The following is a 19,223-nucleotide window of genomic DNA, read 5'->3' on the forward strand; positions in this document are numbered from 1 at the left end:
TTTTTCAAAGCAAAATGATAATTAATAGTTGTAAAAATAACCTGAAGATGGAATATGAAACTTTCTATAGGAGTAAAATAAGCAATATTGATGGGAATTTCAGGGTTAATACCATACATGTTGCTGGGGAAAGGAATATGGTTTTGATACAATAAAGTTTGCAGATTCTTTCACATGCCCTATATATAGTGAATACCCAGATCTGGAACAGAAACTATGTGCAACAGCTGTTAAGAGTGTATTGGACCACAAGCCTGTCATAAACATTGCCTCTTAATCTGAAAGTGTCTCCTTTTTCATTTCCTTTAAACCAACCTCTGCATTGCATTTAATCTGAAACAGAATGATTCTCCTAATAGGTGCAACAGTGTTTACAAATTGAAAACCTAGTTATTAAACTAAATCTTGTTTCTACAGACATTTCCATTAACACCATAATATCTTCTAAAAAGGATCACCCCAACATTTGGCACATCCATAGTTTGCTCTGCATTTGTGAAATTGAATCATTAGCAAATTAGCAGTGCACATGCCAAGCAAAGCTAAGGATGAAAAGGGATCCAGCCCTGTTACTCAGTTTCATTTTTGTATCTAAACCGCTAAGGGAACATGTGTAGGCACAGAAAGTGCTTAACATGACAATCAGGGAAATAGGATGTTAAAATGTTTTCATAGTTAGAAATAAGGAAGCACACCATTTTCATGTCCTCTTCTATCCACATGGTAGATTTTCACAAACGTTGCTACCAATTTTCAAAGGTGTTTAGAGGTATTGGAGGTCTAATTTGAGACTCCTTAAAAGGAAATTTATTTTCAGACAGTGAGTGCTCAGAATTTCTTAATATGAAGACCCTATAAGATGTCTCAACTTAGGCAACCAAAAATTCACTTCTGAAAATGTAGGCTATTACTAGAAAGGAGACATGATAAAAGAATGTAATATAATGATCTAGAGAAAGTAGCTCACAAACTTCTATTCTTCCTGTCTCCTAACAAAAGAACAAGAGGACATTCAATGAAAATAAAAGATGAGAAATTTAAACTGTTGAAAGGAAATATAATTTTCACACAAACTGTGATTAAACTCCGGAATTCACTGCCACATCAAGTTGCTGAGGCCAGGAATTTAGCAAGATTTAAAAAGAGATTGGACATTTATATGTATATCAAGAATAGGCAGAGTTACCATAATTAATTATAACAAACAAATTTGTGGAAGAGATATTAAACCTCATGATTAAAGGCTTCAGAGGGGTAGCCGTGTTAGTCTGTATCAGCAAAAACAATGAGGAGTCCTTGTGGCACCTTAGAGACTAACAAATTTATTTAGGCATAAGGTTTCATGGGCTATAATCCACTTCATCAGATGCATGGAGTGAAAAATACTATAGGCAGATATAAATATACAGCACATGAAAAGATGGGAGTTGCCTTACCAAGTGGGGGGTCAATGCTAACGAGGACAATTCAATCAGGGTGGATGTGGCCCATTCCCAACAGTTAACAAGAAAGAGTGAATATCAACAGAGGGAAGATTACTTTTTGTAGTGCTAATGAGGCCAATCCATGCAGGGTGGAAGTGGCCCATTTCCAACAATTATGTTTATGTTATGTTTAAAGGCGTAAGACTTATCTCTAGCTATTTGAGATTAGGAGGAGACATAAATGTGGAGGCTAGATTACTCCACATCTGTCTTCTTCCTACACATTCATCGGAAGTGTCTGGTTTTGGCCCCTGTTGGAAACAGGACACTGGACTAGACACTCAATCTGATCCAGTATGACAATCTCTGTGATCCTAAATTTTTACGTATCTTCCACAGATTTTTGTTTGAATCAAATAGAATGCTAAATCTTCTTGTTAGCCACATAAAGAATCCATACACAGAATATTCAGACCCTGCTCAGAAGAGCTTCATGTTACCCTGAATGGCTTCCCAAATCAGTTATACAGAAAGAACAACATTTGAACAGAGAACCAGTGTACTTATCTGACCACACAGAAGCTCTGTCTTTCTAAAGGTTAACACACAGGTTCCACAACAGGAATGAAATTCCATATCTTAAGGACTTAAGTTGTAATCAAGTGGTGCATAGGGTTTTGTGCAGGCTTCCCTGAACCCTGAGTGACTTTCACCCCTCATTAAAGAAAAATAATCAGTTAATAATAAGTCACATTTTATTTGATGAGTACAACCATGTGCTTGGTGCTATAAAGAACAGTAAATAAGACACAGTCCTGACCTTTGCATGGTGTGAGAAATAATAAAATGACATTCTAACTAATCACAGATTATTTTTAAAATGTTGGTCTTTATTTTCTTTCCCTTTTGAATCCAGATGAAAATATAGAAATGGAAAGACTCATTAGAACTTACTACTCCATAAGCATTATGTACTGAATTTATTTTACTCACCATAAAGGAAATAGTCACTATGAGTGGTTTATTATCACACTTGCTGATAATACTCCCATTTTGAAGTTGTGTCCAAAAATAAAGTTAAAGTCAGTTTTATATTTTTGACTTCAGGGATATATCTTGATATTGTGATAGATGTTCAGTAAACCAAATGCTTGTTTTGTTATATCCCAGTCTCTCTTTCATACAAAGGACAGAAAAATTGATCCAAATTTCCCCAGAAGGAGTTACCTAGATAGGAACATATGCTGATTGCAGTATATTACTTGAAATGAGAATGGTCTTGATTTATTTTTAAAGTAAATCATAATCATAATAATAATAATAAGAGAAGCCGATTGAAAAATGTTTGATTCTTGAAAGAAAACAAGAAGGTTTCGTTGGCACCAGATATTTTTAATTAATTCCATCAACCCCCAAACTTCCCCTTTTGTTGACAAAAAATGCACTGCTAAAGTATGTTGCCATTTTGCAATGACTCTGGAAGGAATGAAGACTAACAGTTTACGTTCATAGGGAGAGAAGAAATGTTGAAGGAGACTAGTGGGAGTTTCGTTCATCTGAGGAGAGCAGAATATTGCAGTGCCTGGTGGTTTCACCCTACATGCCCAGAATGCTGGGGTTACCAGTTCCTCCTCTATACTATGGAAATGGCAACACGGTTTAACTCTTCCATTAATATTGCACATAGGGAGTGAAATTCACCCCAGTGCACGGGGCTAACAGAGGCCAATGCACTGAGAACAGTGGGGCAGATTCTCCACTCTGCTTCAGTGTAGTGCAGAGTGAGTAGTACAGGGAGCCAATTGTGTCTTTATAATCCTCAACCACCTAACCTCGAGACAAATTAGAACTGTGCCGGAGCAAGGCAGAATTAGCAATAGGGGAGCTCCCCTCCACCACAGTTGATCTCTGTGCCACTAAAACTCGACCACAGAACAATGTCAGCATACACTCCAGATACACTCAGGATAGGGGGAGAAGCCAGGATTTATGCCACAGAAAGTGTTCTTAGTGGATTTGGGAATCTAACCCAGTAGATGGGAGTTAACAGCCACTTGTAGATTGTAGAGTAGAATTTTGCCCATGGTTTGGAGACACATGTAAAATGCATTTTAAGGTTTTTCTTTCCTTGACACACAGAACAATAGAAACACACAGATATTCATTTTTTTCTTGTAGCAGGCTGTCTGACAAGTTGGGTTGGCTAATCCATACTGTGTAATTTCTTAGATGACACAGAGCCTTAAACATGTCCCTCAAAAACAAGAAATAAGAAAAAAACACTTCACATATCATGGCGTTACTCTGAATGCTGAAGATTACAATTATATTTTTATATTAATCTTACTATTGCAATTTGATTGTTGTGATCTGCTCTATCAAAACGCAAAAGACAGTATACATCTTTTAAATAGAATGCTACAACACTGCAAAGAACTGACATTTCTAAGTACTATAGAAACTTCCAAACATCTAAAATAATTCATTAAAATGAGATAGCTTTCTGCTGTAACCTACTTGGCATGGAATATCACACTGAGTAAAACCAGATTCTGCATTTTTTTTATTCCCTTGTGTTGTCTTTTTCCATTCACAATTACCTGTAATGTTTTGATGTCTTCATAAGAAAACTGCACAGTGGGAACCCCAAGATGGTTGATGAAATAATCAGAATCGCCCTGCATCTGCACAGAACTCACATTGGATCCTGGGCACTTCATTTTCCCCAGACAGGTAAGGCTCTGACTCTGAAAAAAACAAATCAAGAGTTCCAGTTATTTAATTATTTGCAACTGACCTGTAATGACTCAAGATGATATCTGATATTTATGCAGCATTTTCAGCTTGAAGGACCCCAAAGCAATTTAAAAACACAGGCCAGATCTTCCGCTGATGCAAATCAGCATGCATCAATTCACATCAGCTTCAAATCTGGCTACATAAATAGACAGAAATAATTTCATCCACCATTTAAAGGCAGCAACCTCTGTGGTGGAATGTTTAAGTGTACACAGCCACATGGCTGATTATTTCAGAGTAGAAGTGAAGGTGAATATCATATTCAAATGAAAGAGTGGTGGGGGAATTTAGGTAGGCAGATGCAATTACCCAAATTGGCCATGATTTGGGGAATTAGCATCCTATTCTTACAAAGAATGCCATCTGATGAAGTGAGCTGTAGCTCACGAAAGCTTATGCTCAAATAAATTTGTTAGTCTCTAAGGTGCCACACGTCCTCCTTTTCTTATAGCACAGATGGTGAGCTTTAGAGTTGCAAAGAGTTCTTTCAGAATTAGTTCCATAGGTTATAGTCCAATGTCCAATATCAGGGTGAGCGAGTTTGGAGTTGGGGGACCTCAGTCTTGTGACTCAAACTTCCCCTGAAACCTTAGCAGATCTGAGATACAGGATCAGGGCCCAAGACTTCTTTTTATAGTTTCCTGGCAGCCTCTTGACAGTAGGTGAATAATAGGTAAAACACCGTGGCTTTGAAGTAGACCTATTTCCTAAGCCTCATCGATAATTAGCTACATGGATTAGCATAAGGCAACTACCTATCTACTGCCATTCACAGATAGTTTATTACATACTTCAAAGAGAAATGAAGACAATGATATTACCACATTCCCAGTTCATCTAAATATTAATATTCCCTTTTGATCTTTGAATCAATAGAACACAGTGACAGACAGGAACCCTCTGGTTACATCGTTAACCTCTAACAAGATATAGGTAAACATAGACTACAATCACTATCTTCTTCCAATTCTTTAACAATACAAGTCTACAGTTCAAAGCTGTAGTCTATCTAACATGACTATGTTAGCTATTTATAAGAAATAGCCTTAATTACAATTTACATACTTTCCTAATATGTCTTTAAAAGGTAGAATTTGGGTCATTTAGCCTGCAAGTTGCTTAACCCTTTCACAGCTCCCTAACATCAGAGCGCTGCAGCAGATATCTGGTCATCTCACTTGAAATGTTCCATGAAATGCTGGCATTTTAAAAGACTGTGCTATAGTGGCTCACAGACAAGGGGTTAAGGAGTGAAATGCAATGAAAAGGCTGAAACTAAGTATAAATTTACTGTGCTATTGGTTTAAAAAAATTGGTGCAATAATATCTTCATAATCCTTGTGCAACAGGAGTAGAAGTGTGAGCAACAAGAGTGATGTAGTGGTGGGAGTCTGCTATAGACCACTGGACCAGGGGGATGAGGTGGATGAGGCTTTCTACCAGCAACTCGCAGAAGCTACTAGATCGCACGCCCTGGTTCTCATGGGTGACTTTAATCTTCCTGATATCTGCTAGGAGAGCACTACAGTGGTGCATAGACAATCCAGGAAGTTTTTGGATAATGTAGGGGACAATTTCCTGGTGCAAGTGCTAGAGGAACCAACTGGGGGGGGGGGGAGGCTTTTCTTGACCTGCTGCTCACAAACCGGGAAGAATTAGTGGGGGAAGCAAAAGTGGATGGGAATCTGGGAGGCAGTGATCATGAGTTGGTTGAGTTCAGGATCCTGACACAGGGAAGAAAGGTAAGCAGCAGAATACGGACCCTGGACTTCAAGAAAGCAGACTTCGACTCCCTCAGGGAACTGATGGACAGGATCCCCTGGGGGACTAACATGAAGGGGAAAGGAGTCCAGGAGAGCTGGCTGTATTTCAAGGAATCCCTATTGAGGTTACAGGGAGAACCATCCCGATGTGTCGAAAGCATAGTAAATATGGCAGGCGACCAGCTTGGCTTAACGGTGAAATCCTTGTGGATCTTAAACATAAAAAAGAAGCTTACAAGAAGTGGAAGATAGGACAACTGACCAGAGAAGAGTATAATATTATTGCTTGGGCATGTAGGAATGAAATCAGGAAGGCCAAATCACACCTGGAGTTGCAGCTAGCAAGAGATATTAAGAGTAACAAGAAGGGTTTCTTCAGGTATGTTGGCAACAAGAAGAAAGCCAAGGAAAGTGTGGGCCCCTTACTGAATGAGGGAGGCAACCTAGTGACAGAGGATGTGGAAAAAGCTAATGTACTCAATGCTTTTTTTGCCTCTGTCTTCACGAACAAGGTCAGCTCCCAGACTGCTGCGCTGGGCATCACAGCATGGGGAGTAGGTGGCCAGCCCTCTGTGGAGAAAGAGGTGGTTAGGGACTGTTTAGAAAAGCTGGACGTGCACAAGTCTATGGGGCCAGACGCATTGCATCCGAGAGTGCTAAAGGAATTGGCGGCTGTGATTGCAGAGCCATTGGCCATTATCTTTAAAACTCGTGGCGAACGGGGAAGTCACGGATGACTGGAAAAAGGCTAATGTACCAATCTTTAAAAAAGGGAAGGAGGAGGATCCTGGGAACTACAGGCCAGACAGCCTCACCTCAGTCCCCGAAAAAATCATGGAGCAGGTCCTCAAGTAATCAATCTCGAAGCACTTACACGAGAGGAAAGTGATCAGGAACAGTCAGCATGGATTCACCAAGGGCAAATCATGCCTGACTAATCTAATCACCTTCTGTGATGAGATTACTGGTTCTGTGGGTGAAGGGAAAGCAGTGGATGTATTGTTTCTTGACTTTAGCAAAGCTTTTGACACGGTCTCCCACAGTATTCTTGTCAGCAAGTTAAAGAAGTATGGGCTGGATGAATGCACTATAAGGTGGGTTGAAAGTTGGCTAGATTGTCGGGCTCAACGGGTAGTGATCAATGGCTCCATGTCTAGTTGGCAGCCGTTATCAAGTGGAGTGCCCCAAGGGTTGGTCCTGGGGCCGGTTTTCTTCAATATCTTCATAAATGATCTGGAGGATGGTGTGGATTGCACTCTCAGCAAATTTGTGGATGATACTAAACTAGGAGGAGTGGTAGATACACTGGAGGGCAGGGACAGGATACAGAGGGACCTAGACAAATTGGAGGATTGGGCCAAAAGAAATCTGATGAGGTTCAACAAGGATAAGTGCAGGGTCCTGCACTTAGGATGGAAGAACCCAATGCACCATTACAGACTAGGGCCCGAATGGCTAGGCAGCAGTTCTGTGGAAAAGGACCTAGGGGTGACAGTGGACGAGAAGCTGGATATGAGTCAGCAGTGTGCCCTTGTTGCCAAGAAAGCCAATGGCATTTTGGGTTGTATAAGTAGGGGCATAGCCAGCAGATCGAGGGATGTGATCGTTCCCCTCTATTCGACATTGGTGAGGCCTCATCTGGAGTACTGTGTCCAGTTTTCGCCCCACCCTACAAGAAGGATGTGGATAAATTGGAGAGAGTCCAGCGAAGGGCAATAAAAATGATTAGGGGTCTGGAACACATGACTTAGGAGGAGAGGCTGAGGAAACTGGGATTGTTTAGTCTGCAGAAGAGAAGAATGAGGGGGGATTTGATAGCTGCTTTCAACTACCTGAAAGGGGGTTCCAGACAGGATGGCTCTAGACTATTCTCAGTGGTAGAAGAGGACAGGACAAGGAGTAATGGTCTCAAGTTGCAGTGGGGGAGGTTTAGGTTGGATATTAGGAAAAACTTTTTCACTAGAAGGGTGGTGAAACACTGGAATGCGTTACCTAGGGAGGCGGTAGATTCTCCTTCCTTAGAAGTTTTTAAGGTCAGGCTTGACAAAGCCCTGGCTGGGATGATTTAATTGGGGACTGGTCCTGCTTTGACCAGGGGGTTGGACTAGATGACCTCCTGAGGTCCCTTCCAACCCTGATATTCTATGATTCTATGATACTTCATGGCAAAATCTTAGCAAGGAAAGTGCAGTAAATGCAAGCTGAAAGCTAGAAAATAAACCCAAGACTGAGTACTAGCATCACATACTAATGTAGCTTTCAAATGCATTAGGTAATTAAGCACCTTATAAAGAGGCATAAAGCCTTTCAATACCTATTATAGAAAATAAGCTGCCTAGGTTTTCTTAAGAATAGTAAGAGGTTAAAGAGTAACAGCCGTGTTAGTCTGTATTCGCAAAAAGAAAAGGAGGACTTGTGGCACCTTAGAGACTAACCAATTTATTTGAGCATAAGCTTTCGTGAGCTACAGCTCACTTCATCGGAAAAGCTTATGCTCACGAAAGCTTATGCTCAAATAAATTGGTTAGTCTCTAAGGTGCCACAAGTCCTCCTTTTCTTTTTAAGAGGTTAAAGTAGTCCACAATGCTTGGATGACAGTCTATATAGTATATTACAACTCCTTAGTGCCCTCCTTGTAATTGAATAGCCTGTTTCAAAAGCACTTTGTTCATCCTTTAACATTTAAAAAAATAAATTCATGAGACTAGTCAATTACAAAGAGCCAGGTCCCAATATTCTTTCTTCCTCATATAAAATAGCACATGTAGGACACCACAAGCAGAGTCATCTCTGTCAGTCAGATTGTGCTGGAGGAAGGCATAATTCAACATAAATAAGATCACTGGAATCCGGCCCAAAATTTATTTAAAGTACTTTGAGGTGATATTCCAACCCGGACTCCAACTACCAATTATTTTGTGGTTTTGCACTCCCATTTTCCTTTATTCTTGATTATTTGTTTCTCTCCTGCTGTTGTGTGAAGACCCATCCAAGCATCAAGGGAACCTGGCTGACTAACTAGCCAGGAGAAAAAATGGATCTGTCTCTAAACAAAGGGCTAGCTTCTCAGCTAATGTAAATTAGTGTAGCTCCACTGACATAAATTCTTGCTCTTTAAAGTACAGAAAAAACAAACAAAAACAGGTATAAAAATTAAAAATTAATCGTATGTGCTCCTTGTAATCATAATTGTTAAAACATTTCAGATAGAAGTTTGATTTTTTAAGTTGATTGGGTCCTTTCATTCCTGGTGTCTCACTAAACCTCCCACCCATTCTTTAAATAGTAGTTTTCAAACACATTAGGCAGACATTTAACAACTTCACAATGTGTGACTGTTTAAAGAAGTGAAAAATCCACCCACTCAGTACTGTTATGAAACCAGCCAGATCCTGTACTCTATGTACTGGGAAAGGTTGTTTACAGATTAATATGTTTAGCGCTCTTATGTGATCGAAAGGAAAGAAAAGAAAACCTTCACTTTTCAAAAATGTTGGAATCTTGTCTAGAAAGAGCGGGATAATAGAGAGTACCTTTCATTGTCCTTCCTTACGAGCCTGATTCTGTAACTCTCACTTATGCCAAGCAGTACTTACTGACATAAATAGTCCAATTGAATTCAATGGCTTTATTTGATAAAACTGAAGTCACATTAGAAGCAGCAGAAACTTGTCAGAATACTCAGGTCAATAAAGAGATGTTTAAAAATAACTAACTATATGTGACTTTCATACTTTAACATACATGATCCACATCAAAAATGCAATACAACTTACGTGTCCACATACAAATACATGTACATAATATTAAACACACACACCCGTTTAAGAGTTTCTGTTTGTGGAAACGATGCAGCAAACACAACTGCTTAGTCAAAGGCAAATCATGTAGTGAAAATGTGTACACTATAGGTTAAAATAGATGAGTTAAGTCCAAAATAACTTTTTTTATATATCTTTAACTATGAGCTAGACATTTTCAGGGGTTGCCTAAGAAATACCAGTCTAGTAGCATATTTTTTAGCTTGTGAAATTAGTGGTCTTCCGTAACTCCATCGCCCTCTGTCCCCACAGCAGAGAAACACACATCTAATGTACAATACTAGTACATGAAAAGAAAAGGAGTACTTGTGACACCTTAGAGACTAACAAATTTATTTGAGCATAAGCTTTTGTGCGCTACAGCTCACTTCATCGGATGCATTCAGTGGAAAATACAGTGGGGAGATTTATACACACAGAGAACATGAAACAATGGGTGTTACCATACACACTGTAAGGAGAGTGATCAGGTAAGATGAGCTATTACCAGCAGGAGAGCCGGGGGGGAAAAAACCTTTTGTCATGATAACCAAGGTGGGCCATTTCCAGCAGCTGACAAGAACGTCTGAGGAACAGCGCGGGGGGGGGGGGGAGGGCAGGAAATAGTTTTACTTTGTTAGTCTCTAAGGTGCCACAAGTACTCCTTTTCTTTCTCTTTACAGTGTATTCTCCCCACTGTATTTTCCACTGAATGTATCCGATGAAGTGAGCTGTAGCTCACGAAAGCTTATGCTCAAATAAATTTGTTAGTCTCTAAGATGCCACAAGTACTCCTTTTCTTTTTGCGGATACAGACTAACACGGCTGTTACTCTGAATACTAGTACTTGGTTTCAATGTTGAGTACCTTTTTGTTTCCTACATGACAATGTTACAGAGACACCTTCCCTCTGTATGTTGTATTGGAGTAATCTGACTACTATCAGGATTATGCAAACTGGTAAATAAGGTCTGGCAATGTTGTATAAAATGAGATTTTCACAATAAACCATTAACATTTGCAGATTTACCTGTATCTCTATGTAAAAATGGATCTTACCGCTAGTGAAAATTCAGTGTTTGAGTTTTTGAACATCTATAGTGTTTCACGAAAATTTCCAGCATTTTGCTAAGCCAGGACATTTTTGTGAAATCAGAATAAAGTGTGAAAACCTCAAATGCAGATATTTATTAATTTAATTGATAATATTTCAGAAAGCCCTAATTGTCATTCATTAAATTTTACGTGCTAATATAAATCTATTTTTCCTCCCTCTACCCTGATTTTCAAAGCTCCAAGCATCTGTAATAGAACCTGTGGGTGCTCAATACCTCTGAAAAGAAAGATTGTGTTATAGGACACCAGGCACCCAAAATGAAAGGGTATTGTGCCTAAGTATTACAACATACACACCGATATTTTCCACTGATCTGAGATTTTGCAATACTTAGACACAATATGTTGGTTAACATCTCAGTACCAGTATGTGCTTTGCCATCGAAGGATACCACATTAAAAAATTCCATTAATTTCCAACTGCAGGAGGAGACAGCATGAATTGTTAGCATTAATTCATTTGCTAGTGCATTTACCTTGCTTTTCAAACCATGTTTTCTGCTAGTTTTTGCTGTTCAGCTTCCTCAAGTTGTAATACTGCCAGATTTTACCATGCACACCATATGAAATCTATTTGCTATATGGTGCAAATGAAATTTTAAAGGGTACAGTCTGAGGAAAAACCTTTGTGTGATGGGGTATTCACCCCACACCTGCACAGATTGGGTTAAGGTGGCAAGAGAGGCCAATTAAACTATAGGCTGTACCCGATGGAAAGCCAGGAAGTCCGAAGGCCTAACTGCTGATGAAGTGGAGCTGGGGAAGGAGCAAAGCTGGGCACTGTTTATAAAGAGAGGAAGTTGGCAGTAGATTGGGGGAGATGGGCCTGCAGGGAGGGAAGCCTGCAGTCACAAGAGGGAAAGGTGGAGCCTGAGAAAGGCAGGGTAGGATACAGTCCAGGGATGGAGCAGGAAGGGTATGAGAGGGATGAACCTGAACAGCTGGTTTGAGCATCCCTAGATTGGAACCCAGTGTAGAGGGCATGCTTGGTTTCCCCTACCAGCCACTATGGGAGTAGCGAAGTCAGCACAGTAGAGATGGAGACTGCCTGAGATTTTGAAGAAGGAGACTCTGAGAATACCTCAGAAGGAGAAGATAATGGTGACTTGGCCAGAGGGATAAGCCATAAAGGAGAAGCACTGAAGCTCCAGACCAGTGAGAGAGGAGCCACAGAGCGAGTGACTGAGGTAAGGGGCTGAGCGACTGCTGGAGGGGATGCTGATGGTGGTGAGCTGATTACCCAGATGAGCCACAAGGAGGCACCACCGAGCGGTGAGTAGCAGACCCTGTGATAGTCTGTTATTGGATTTCTGGGCATTTCATCTACATTAGATATTATGGATTGTATTTCCCTTTTTAGCTTATGCAAATGACCTGGTCAGTTTCAGATTTACTCTGTTAACATGATTAAAATGCAAGGGAAGCCATGTTATCTCAAACTGAAGAACTGTGTCAATAATCTATTTTTTCCTCTATGCATATCAGCAGGGTCACTCTAGATTCTGAGGTTGATCATTCATTACATTTTTAGATATTTTTACTGTAATTTTTCACATATAGATTTTGACGATGTCCAAAATCAGAGCTAACTCAAAATAAGTAACTGAAGCACTGATCCAAAGGCCACGGAAGTCAATGGGAGTCAACTGGATCAGGCCCTACGATGGCTTAGTGCCTCCTATAAGACCTCTCAGGAACGGCTACAGACTGATTAGACCCTTGCGAGGCAGTAATGGGCAAGTCACATGTTTGACAGGACAGAAGATGTCATGGGAAAGTTAAAAAGGAAGACAATGTTTCACAAGAAGAAGATACAGACCTTCAGAAACTTTCAATCTGATACACGAGAAGTGAACAGGTTTTCTGGTCAGCCTGACTGTCACGATCAAGTTATATAATATCTATCATTGTGACATCTCTCATCCGTGCCCCAAAACCTACTCGTTTAGCATCAGCAGTGTAAACAAAGATCTTTTTAGTCATCCCACAAGGGAAGGCTGCTTTAAAAGTGCAATCAAGGTTCCACAGAAGCAACAGGTGGTACCCAACAGATGGACTGCATCTGCATATCCCTTGGCTGCATCACTGCGGCCCTTAGCTCACCTGCTATGCCCCCTTCCTGGCCAACACTCCCCACTCTGGGGGCAAGGCTTGCCAGCTGCAGGACCCCCAGTGGAAGAGGGGTTTCAAGCTCCTTGTGAACTTCTGACTCTCATTTAGATCAATGGATCAAATCGAGAGTTCCTTACTCAGTCCTTACACAGACATGGTAAATGAGACCTGAATTTTTAAAAAAAGCTGAATTAAAGACTCAGGGCTGGCCCACTGAAAGTTGCAGATGCACTTCAAGATTTTGCCTTATCTGCTTAATACAATTGGGTCTCTCTGAAAGACTTGTTCCTTAAAAAAATTCCTCATTGCTCTATATAGAACAACGTAAGGGAAGACTTTTTATTTTGACAGTCTAATAGACTGATGTTTTGTTACTATTTCAGAGTGAATGCTCACTGACTATAACATAATATTTCATGCTTTTCGCAACACCACATAATAAATTTGGGCATGTCTACATGGGGACAATCAAAAGTTAATCTGAATTAACTACAGGTGTAAATTTAAAGTGGTTAAATTAAACCTCAATAATCCCCTACATGGATGCTTTTATTCAGAATTAAAGTAGTCTTAATTTCGTTTCGATTAATTTATTTTCTGCTTAGAAAACAGCCACTTTTTAATCCTATTCAACAGGATTCTTAAAATGAAAAGCTTCAAGACAAGAGGATATCACAATACAAATACATGCGTTCACTTCAAACTATATCATTTCACTCAGTTCATCACTCTGCAAGTACTGAATCAAAGAACCACTTCTCACTGTGAATGAATTGTGAAATGCAATGGAAAAGAATATTGGCATTTCTGAGTTGACTGCTGGTGATCTGTCTGAAAAAGTGAGAGCATTGTGACACTCTAGCAATATGGAATAAATAAAAGCAAGAAAAAGGTTGGTTATTATTAATTATTTTTATTGCAGTATTAGATAGTGGCACTGACAGAGGATGGCTGGATTGCACTCTGCTAGGCACAGTAAACAGTTGCTACCCCAGAGAGCTCTCATTCAAGCTTATGATAAGACACAACAGGTGGATGAAGCAAGCAAACTAGAAGGGGAGAATGAAGTAATATTAAGTTATTGTACACTAGTATTCAAATTATGGGGCAGTATATATGTGTACTTATGACAGTGCATTTTGATACAATATTCTTTAAAACAACATATAAATAAGAATGTGGCACACGCACAATGCTTAGGGTTTGTCTACATGGAGAGTGAGTGTGTAGCAAGCTAGGATGAGTGTGTGTAGAGTGTATCACAATCTGGAGTCAGAAGGCCTGTGTTCAACTTAAACTTCATTCATCTTCACACTTTATGAATGAGACGTGGTGGCAGCGTTTGAGCTGTGCGTTCTCTGCAGTGCAGCAGCTGGAGTCATGGAACTTGGTTTGAAGCCCTGGATTTTGCAGATGCAAACTTAGCCTAGTAATGGACCGGGTGGAAGGAAGAGATCAAGCGGCGCACAGACCTGGCCATGCAGGGGGATGACAACAGCAGGAAAGTAAATCTGTTATTTTACCTTATTGGAGAACAAGGCAGAGCAGTCTACAGCACTGTGAAGATCACCACTGCCTCAAGCCTCAGCACAGCAGCCCTATTGCTCCCCAAAACAGACTCAAACGGATATAGGTTTTTCACTAGGGAAAAAAATCTGAAGAGGAGGAGATAGAGCCCTATGTTACAGTCTTACACACACTGGCAGCTACATGCAATTTTGGGGACTTGTGAGGATCCTGCCACTAGAGAGACACCAGGAGTGGACTAAAGGAGTTGTGAGGGGTGCAGTGACACCCAGATATGAGATGACTACACAAGCGGGACGAGTGATCTGAACAGAGGTGAAAGTAAGCTGGTACGCCCCGGTACAGTGTACCAGCAAGAGCCGGTGTGCCATACTGGGGGTGGATCGGCTTCCCCAGGTGCAATTTAAAGAGCCTGCGGCTCCCAGCAGCGGCTGGAGCCCCCGGCCCTTTACATTGCTGCCAGAGCCCCGCTGCCGGAGCCCTGGGGTAGCGGCAGCAGGGCTGGGGCGGAGATTTAAAGGGCCCGGGGCAGTACTGGCGGCCGAGCCCTGGACCTTTTAAATCATCCCTGGAGCCCCATCGCCAGGGCTCTGACAGGGTCCAGGGATGATTTAAAGGGCCCGGGGTGGTAGTGGCGGCTGGAGCCCTGTCCCTGGAGCCCTGCTGCTGGAGCCCTGGGGAAATGGTCCTCTGGCCCTCCAGCCCCGCCCCTTCCGCCAGAGGCCCCACCCCTTCCGGGGGCCAGAGCCGGCCCCAGCCCAGCCCCGTACCGGTAAGTCCCTAGACTTACTTTCACCCCTGGATCTGAAGCAACAGGTGCTTAAGAGCCAGCAGACAACATCCAGACCCATCCTACAGAGTAGGGATGTAAAATGTTAACCGGTAAACATTAGTCTTACCGGTTAACCCACCTTAACTTTAACCCCTGGGCCAGCCAGCTGGCTGGCCCCAGCTGCACCAGCCCCAGCCGGAATGGCCTCAGCCCCAGCCGCTCCAGCCGGAGTGGCCCCAGCCGCTCCAGCCAGCCTTTAATTGGTTAACCATTTAAACAAAATATTTTTAATCATTTAAACAGTTAACATTTTAAATGGTATTTACATCCCTACTGCAGACATACTGAGATTATCACAGAACATAGAGACAGAGAACCATCCAGTGGCCAATCCCACATAGGGAAGAGTCTAGAAACACATTTTACTCAACTTGAAGACAGGTGAATAGGATACAGAAATAGGTCACTCTCTGTGTGATTGCCTGTTGAGGAAACCAACTATCTCAGACTACGTAACTGAGTTTGTGGTAAAGAATAGACTTCAAACTGGCTACGTGCTAGCAAATTCTGGCCACAGGGATAGAGGTTGGGATCTCGGTGTCAATTATTTGTTGTTAATGTTTTATATTAAAAGGTTTGTAAAATAGAGAAATGTATCATGATCAGTGGAACTGGAGTCAAAGGACCCAGGTTCCCTGGAGAGTCTGTTATTGAGGGAGCAGGGAATGCAGAGCGTTAGGCTGGAAGCAACTCCACCACACGGACAGAGCAATTCACAGGGTTAGATAAAGTTCCACTTGTTCAACAGCTGCATTCAGCTTCACACTTGGTGGATGCACAGAGCCTCATATTTTCTCAAATGCAAAATAACACAAAAGGAAACGAAAAGGAAAGATTAAAATGACATAAATCAAAAAACTCACCCTGCAGAAGTGGCTCCTGCAACTCCTCTCAGGGATGGGACCAGCTCCCCACCCTGGATGTTGTGACCTGGCCACCTGCAGCACCACTCATTCAACTTTGGCCCAACTGCCCCTCCACCATCATGACAAAAGGACAGTTGACCCAAACTGGAGTGGTGTTGTGACCCTGTGCACCAGGGCTCGAGACATTGTGACCCTGTGCACCAGGGCTCGAGTCAGGCCCAGCCTTGTGGGACAAGAGCCACCGCTATGGGTGAGTCCAGGGTGGGCTTGCTCTACACTGCCTATTGGAGGTAAGTTCTCAGACTCTTGTTCCCTTTCACACACACGGCACAAAATCCAGGAAACACCTATGCACATGTTTAGCTTCAAGCATGTGAAGAGTTCTAGTGACTTCAGTGGAACTATGAAAGTGCATGAACACAGAGACTAAAGACTTTAAGTTGAGACCTACAAGTTCTGCTAAAACTATGACGGCAAAGCAAAATTGGTTTCCCTTTAGCTTTTCTTAGTTTCATTACACGGTAGAGTCACTTTCTGCTGATGCACTTCCTCACATTTTTAATTCTATGGAGAAAACGTATTTGGCCAACTAATAGAGAAAAAATAGATTATTATTAAAATATCTTCATTTTCCATTACTGTCCTTGCACATGATATTTTTGTTAATATAGACCATGGTCCTACCGGCATTTAGGCATGTGTTTATCTTTATTCACTTGATTAATCACAATGAAATCACTGGGATTGTTCATGTGAGTAAAGTTATGCATGTGCATAAAGGTCCAATTCTGCACCATTCAAATCATTGGGAGTTTTGCCATTGAACTGAAAGAGCATAGGATCAAACTCCAAATATTTGATGGTCCGGGGTCTAATACTATCTACCTATTCTCTTTCTTTACCTTTTATATACCTATGGCAACATTCCAAAAAATTTTGTTTGCATGAACAATCCTTACTCATAGGAGTTATCCAATTAAAATAAAATCTGGAAGGACTACATTTTTTTTTTTTACACTCAGTGCTTACTTGTACACAAGAGAACACCTGTAAGTACTATTCTTCTAAGAGCTAGCAGGACTGGGCCCTTTCATTTTATCCTATATCTTCAGAAATAAGCCCCAACCCTGTTTTTTGCTCAAGTGGAACAAAGATGAAGTAATAATTCTATGAGCCAGCAAAAAAACCCATGAAATAGGGATGCAATCTATTTAGTTACTTGATAATGTAATTAAATAATAAGGAGAAGGTTTGATGTTTTAAAATAAGGATAAAAGGATAATATAAGGATAAAATATCATTATCGTTCATGGTCCAAGAACAATATGTTTGTGACACCAATGTACAAGATCAATAGTTCTAGATACAGTAACTGCTTGGTTCAAGTTTTAGTTTACTAACAAGCACCAGAATGTAAAACACGCTTTAATATATGAACCGATGAGGCCAATTAACACTATAAGAATAAGTTCACCAATAAATACTTAACACTAATATATAGGGGGAATGTTTTACATGCACCACACTGCTTTTCCCAGTTTATCTTCATCATGAAGCCGATTCCAAACTATCAGTATTCTTTAAGCCAATGGTTCCCAAAATGCAAGGACTATTCTATTTTAAAAGAGAATCATTTTTTGCAATAAAGAACATCTTATCCATGAAGACAAATTTGCAAACAAATCCTAATCAGTGGGAAAGACATATATAATAACTGCCCACTATACACAGCACATCACACTTACCACCCAGACAGGAATAGTGAGGAAGGGCATAAGGGTTGCCATCATTTGCATTTTTTCTTGGAACAATCCTACTTATATTGCTTGGGTGGGGGAAGGCTTTGAGGGGCCACAAAATCAGGGAACTATTGAAAAAAAAGGCCAGCAGACAAAAAAGTGTGGGGGTGGAGCGGTCACAATAGGATAGGGTCTGCAGAGAAGAGGAGGTGAGCCAAGAGATTCAGCAGAGGCAGCTGTATCCACCCTCCCTTTTCCAGAGTGCTCCCATGCAGGGTGCAAGGAAACTGTTTAGGAGCAGTAGCACTTTCTCCTTTTAAACAGCCTGAAGGCAGCAAGGTTGGGGTGATGAGAAACTGCTTTGCAGCAAGTGGAGGCACAGGATGGTGGTAGGAGAACAGAAGGAGGAGCATGTTGTTTCCTGGCTCGCTCTCAGATGAAAGGGCTTCCTCGTCCTTCCTTTATATACCAGCATGGGCTCTGGTTGGCAATTTCCAGCCAAACTACTCCTTATACACACTCCCATGTCCAAAAGTAATGTGGTCCATGGATCATTAACCATGTTGCAATACGGCAGTATAACACCATGACCCTTTGATTCAACTTGGTGACATTTAAACTGTGACAAAGCTCTGTCCTTGTCTCTGTGGGTCCCGCATTTCCTGGAGGATTTCACTAGCCTCAGAGGCTCACTGTGACCCTCCACATAGCCCTTCTCTTCTCTCTCTAGAGGAAAGGGTCACAGCCTACTGAGCCATTTTCATCATAAGCCAGTGAGGGAGATGAGGAGAAGCTATCTTCCCTTGCACGGTCTCTGTTGTCTCCCAGTCTCAGTGATTAATCAGGGGGGCAAAGTGGGGAGCCCAGGCCGGCCCCCTACTCCGGTCTCCAGCCCAGGGACTCTAATAGTATCAGCTATGGTAGCTGACATTTTAGAAACAGGACGCATACAATTCCCTGGGCTACTTCCCCACAGCAGCCCCCACTTTCTCAGGATCCACTTCACCCTTACCTTAGAGTCTCCTTCCTTGTGCCTGATATGGTGTGTACTGCCCAGTCTTTCCAACAGCACAACTTCCTCCTACAGCTCCTGACATGTGTGCCCACCTGACTAACTGGGAGGCTTTTAGCTAGTTTCAGCCAGCCCCTGACTGACTTCAGGTGTCCTAATCAACCTAACTGTCCTCCCTGCCTTCTGGAAAGATCTTAATTGGCCCCAGGTGTCTTAATTGACCTGAAGCAGCT

At 41.5% G+C, this 19,223-nt stretch overlaps 1 protein-coding gene across 4 annotated transcripts in view; it reads right to left on the bottom strand.

Moving 5' to 3' along the window:
* Positions 1 to 19,223, bottom strand: part of NAALADL2 (N-acetylated alpha-linked acidic dipeptidase like 2) — a 901,057-nt gene that overhangs the window by 165,452 nt on the left and 716,382 nt on the right. For all 4 annotated transcript variants that reach the window (XM_084639864.1, XM_084639867.1, XM_084639865.1 and 1 more), the window contains one exon: positions 4,025 to 4,171. In XM_084639864.1, coding sequence (XP_084495990.1) covers positions 4,025 to 4,171 — 147 coding nt within the window. The remainder of the gene's footprint in view (positions 1 to 4,024; positions 4,172 to 19,223) is intronic.

Source organism: Lepidochelys olivacea (assembly GCF_965140295.1).
Source record: "Lepidochelys olivacea isolate rLepOli2 genome assembly, chromosome: 9".
In the NCBI taxonomy this organism is placed as follows: Eukaryota; Metazoa; Chordata; order Testudines; family Cheloniidae; genus Lepidochelys; species Lepidochelys olivacea.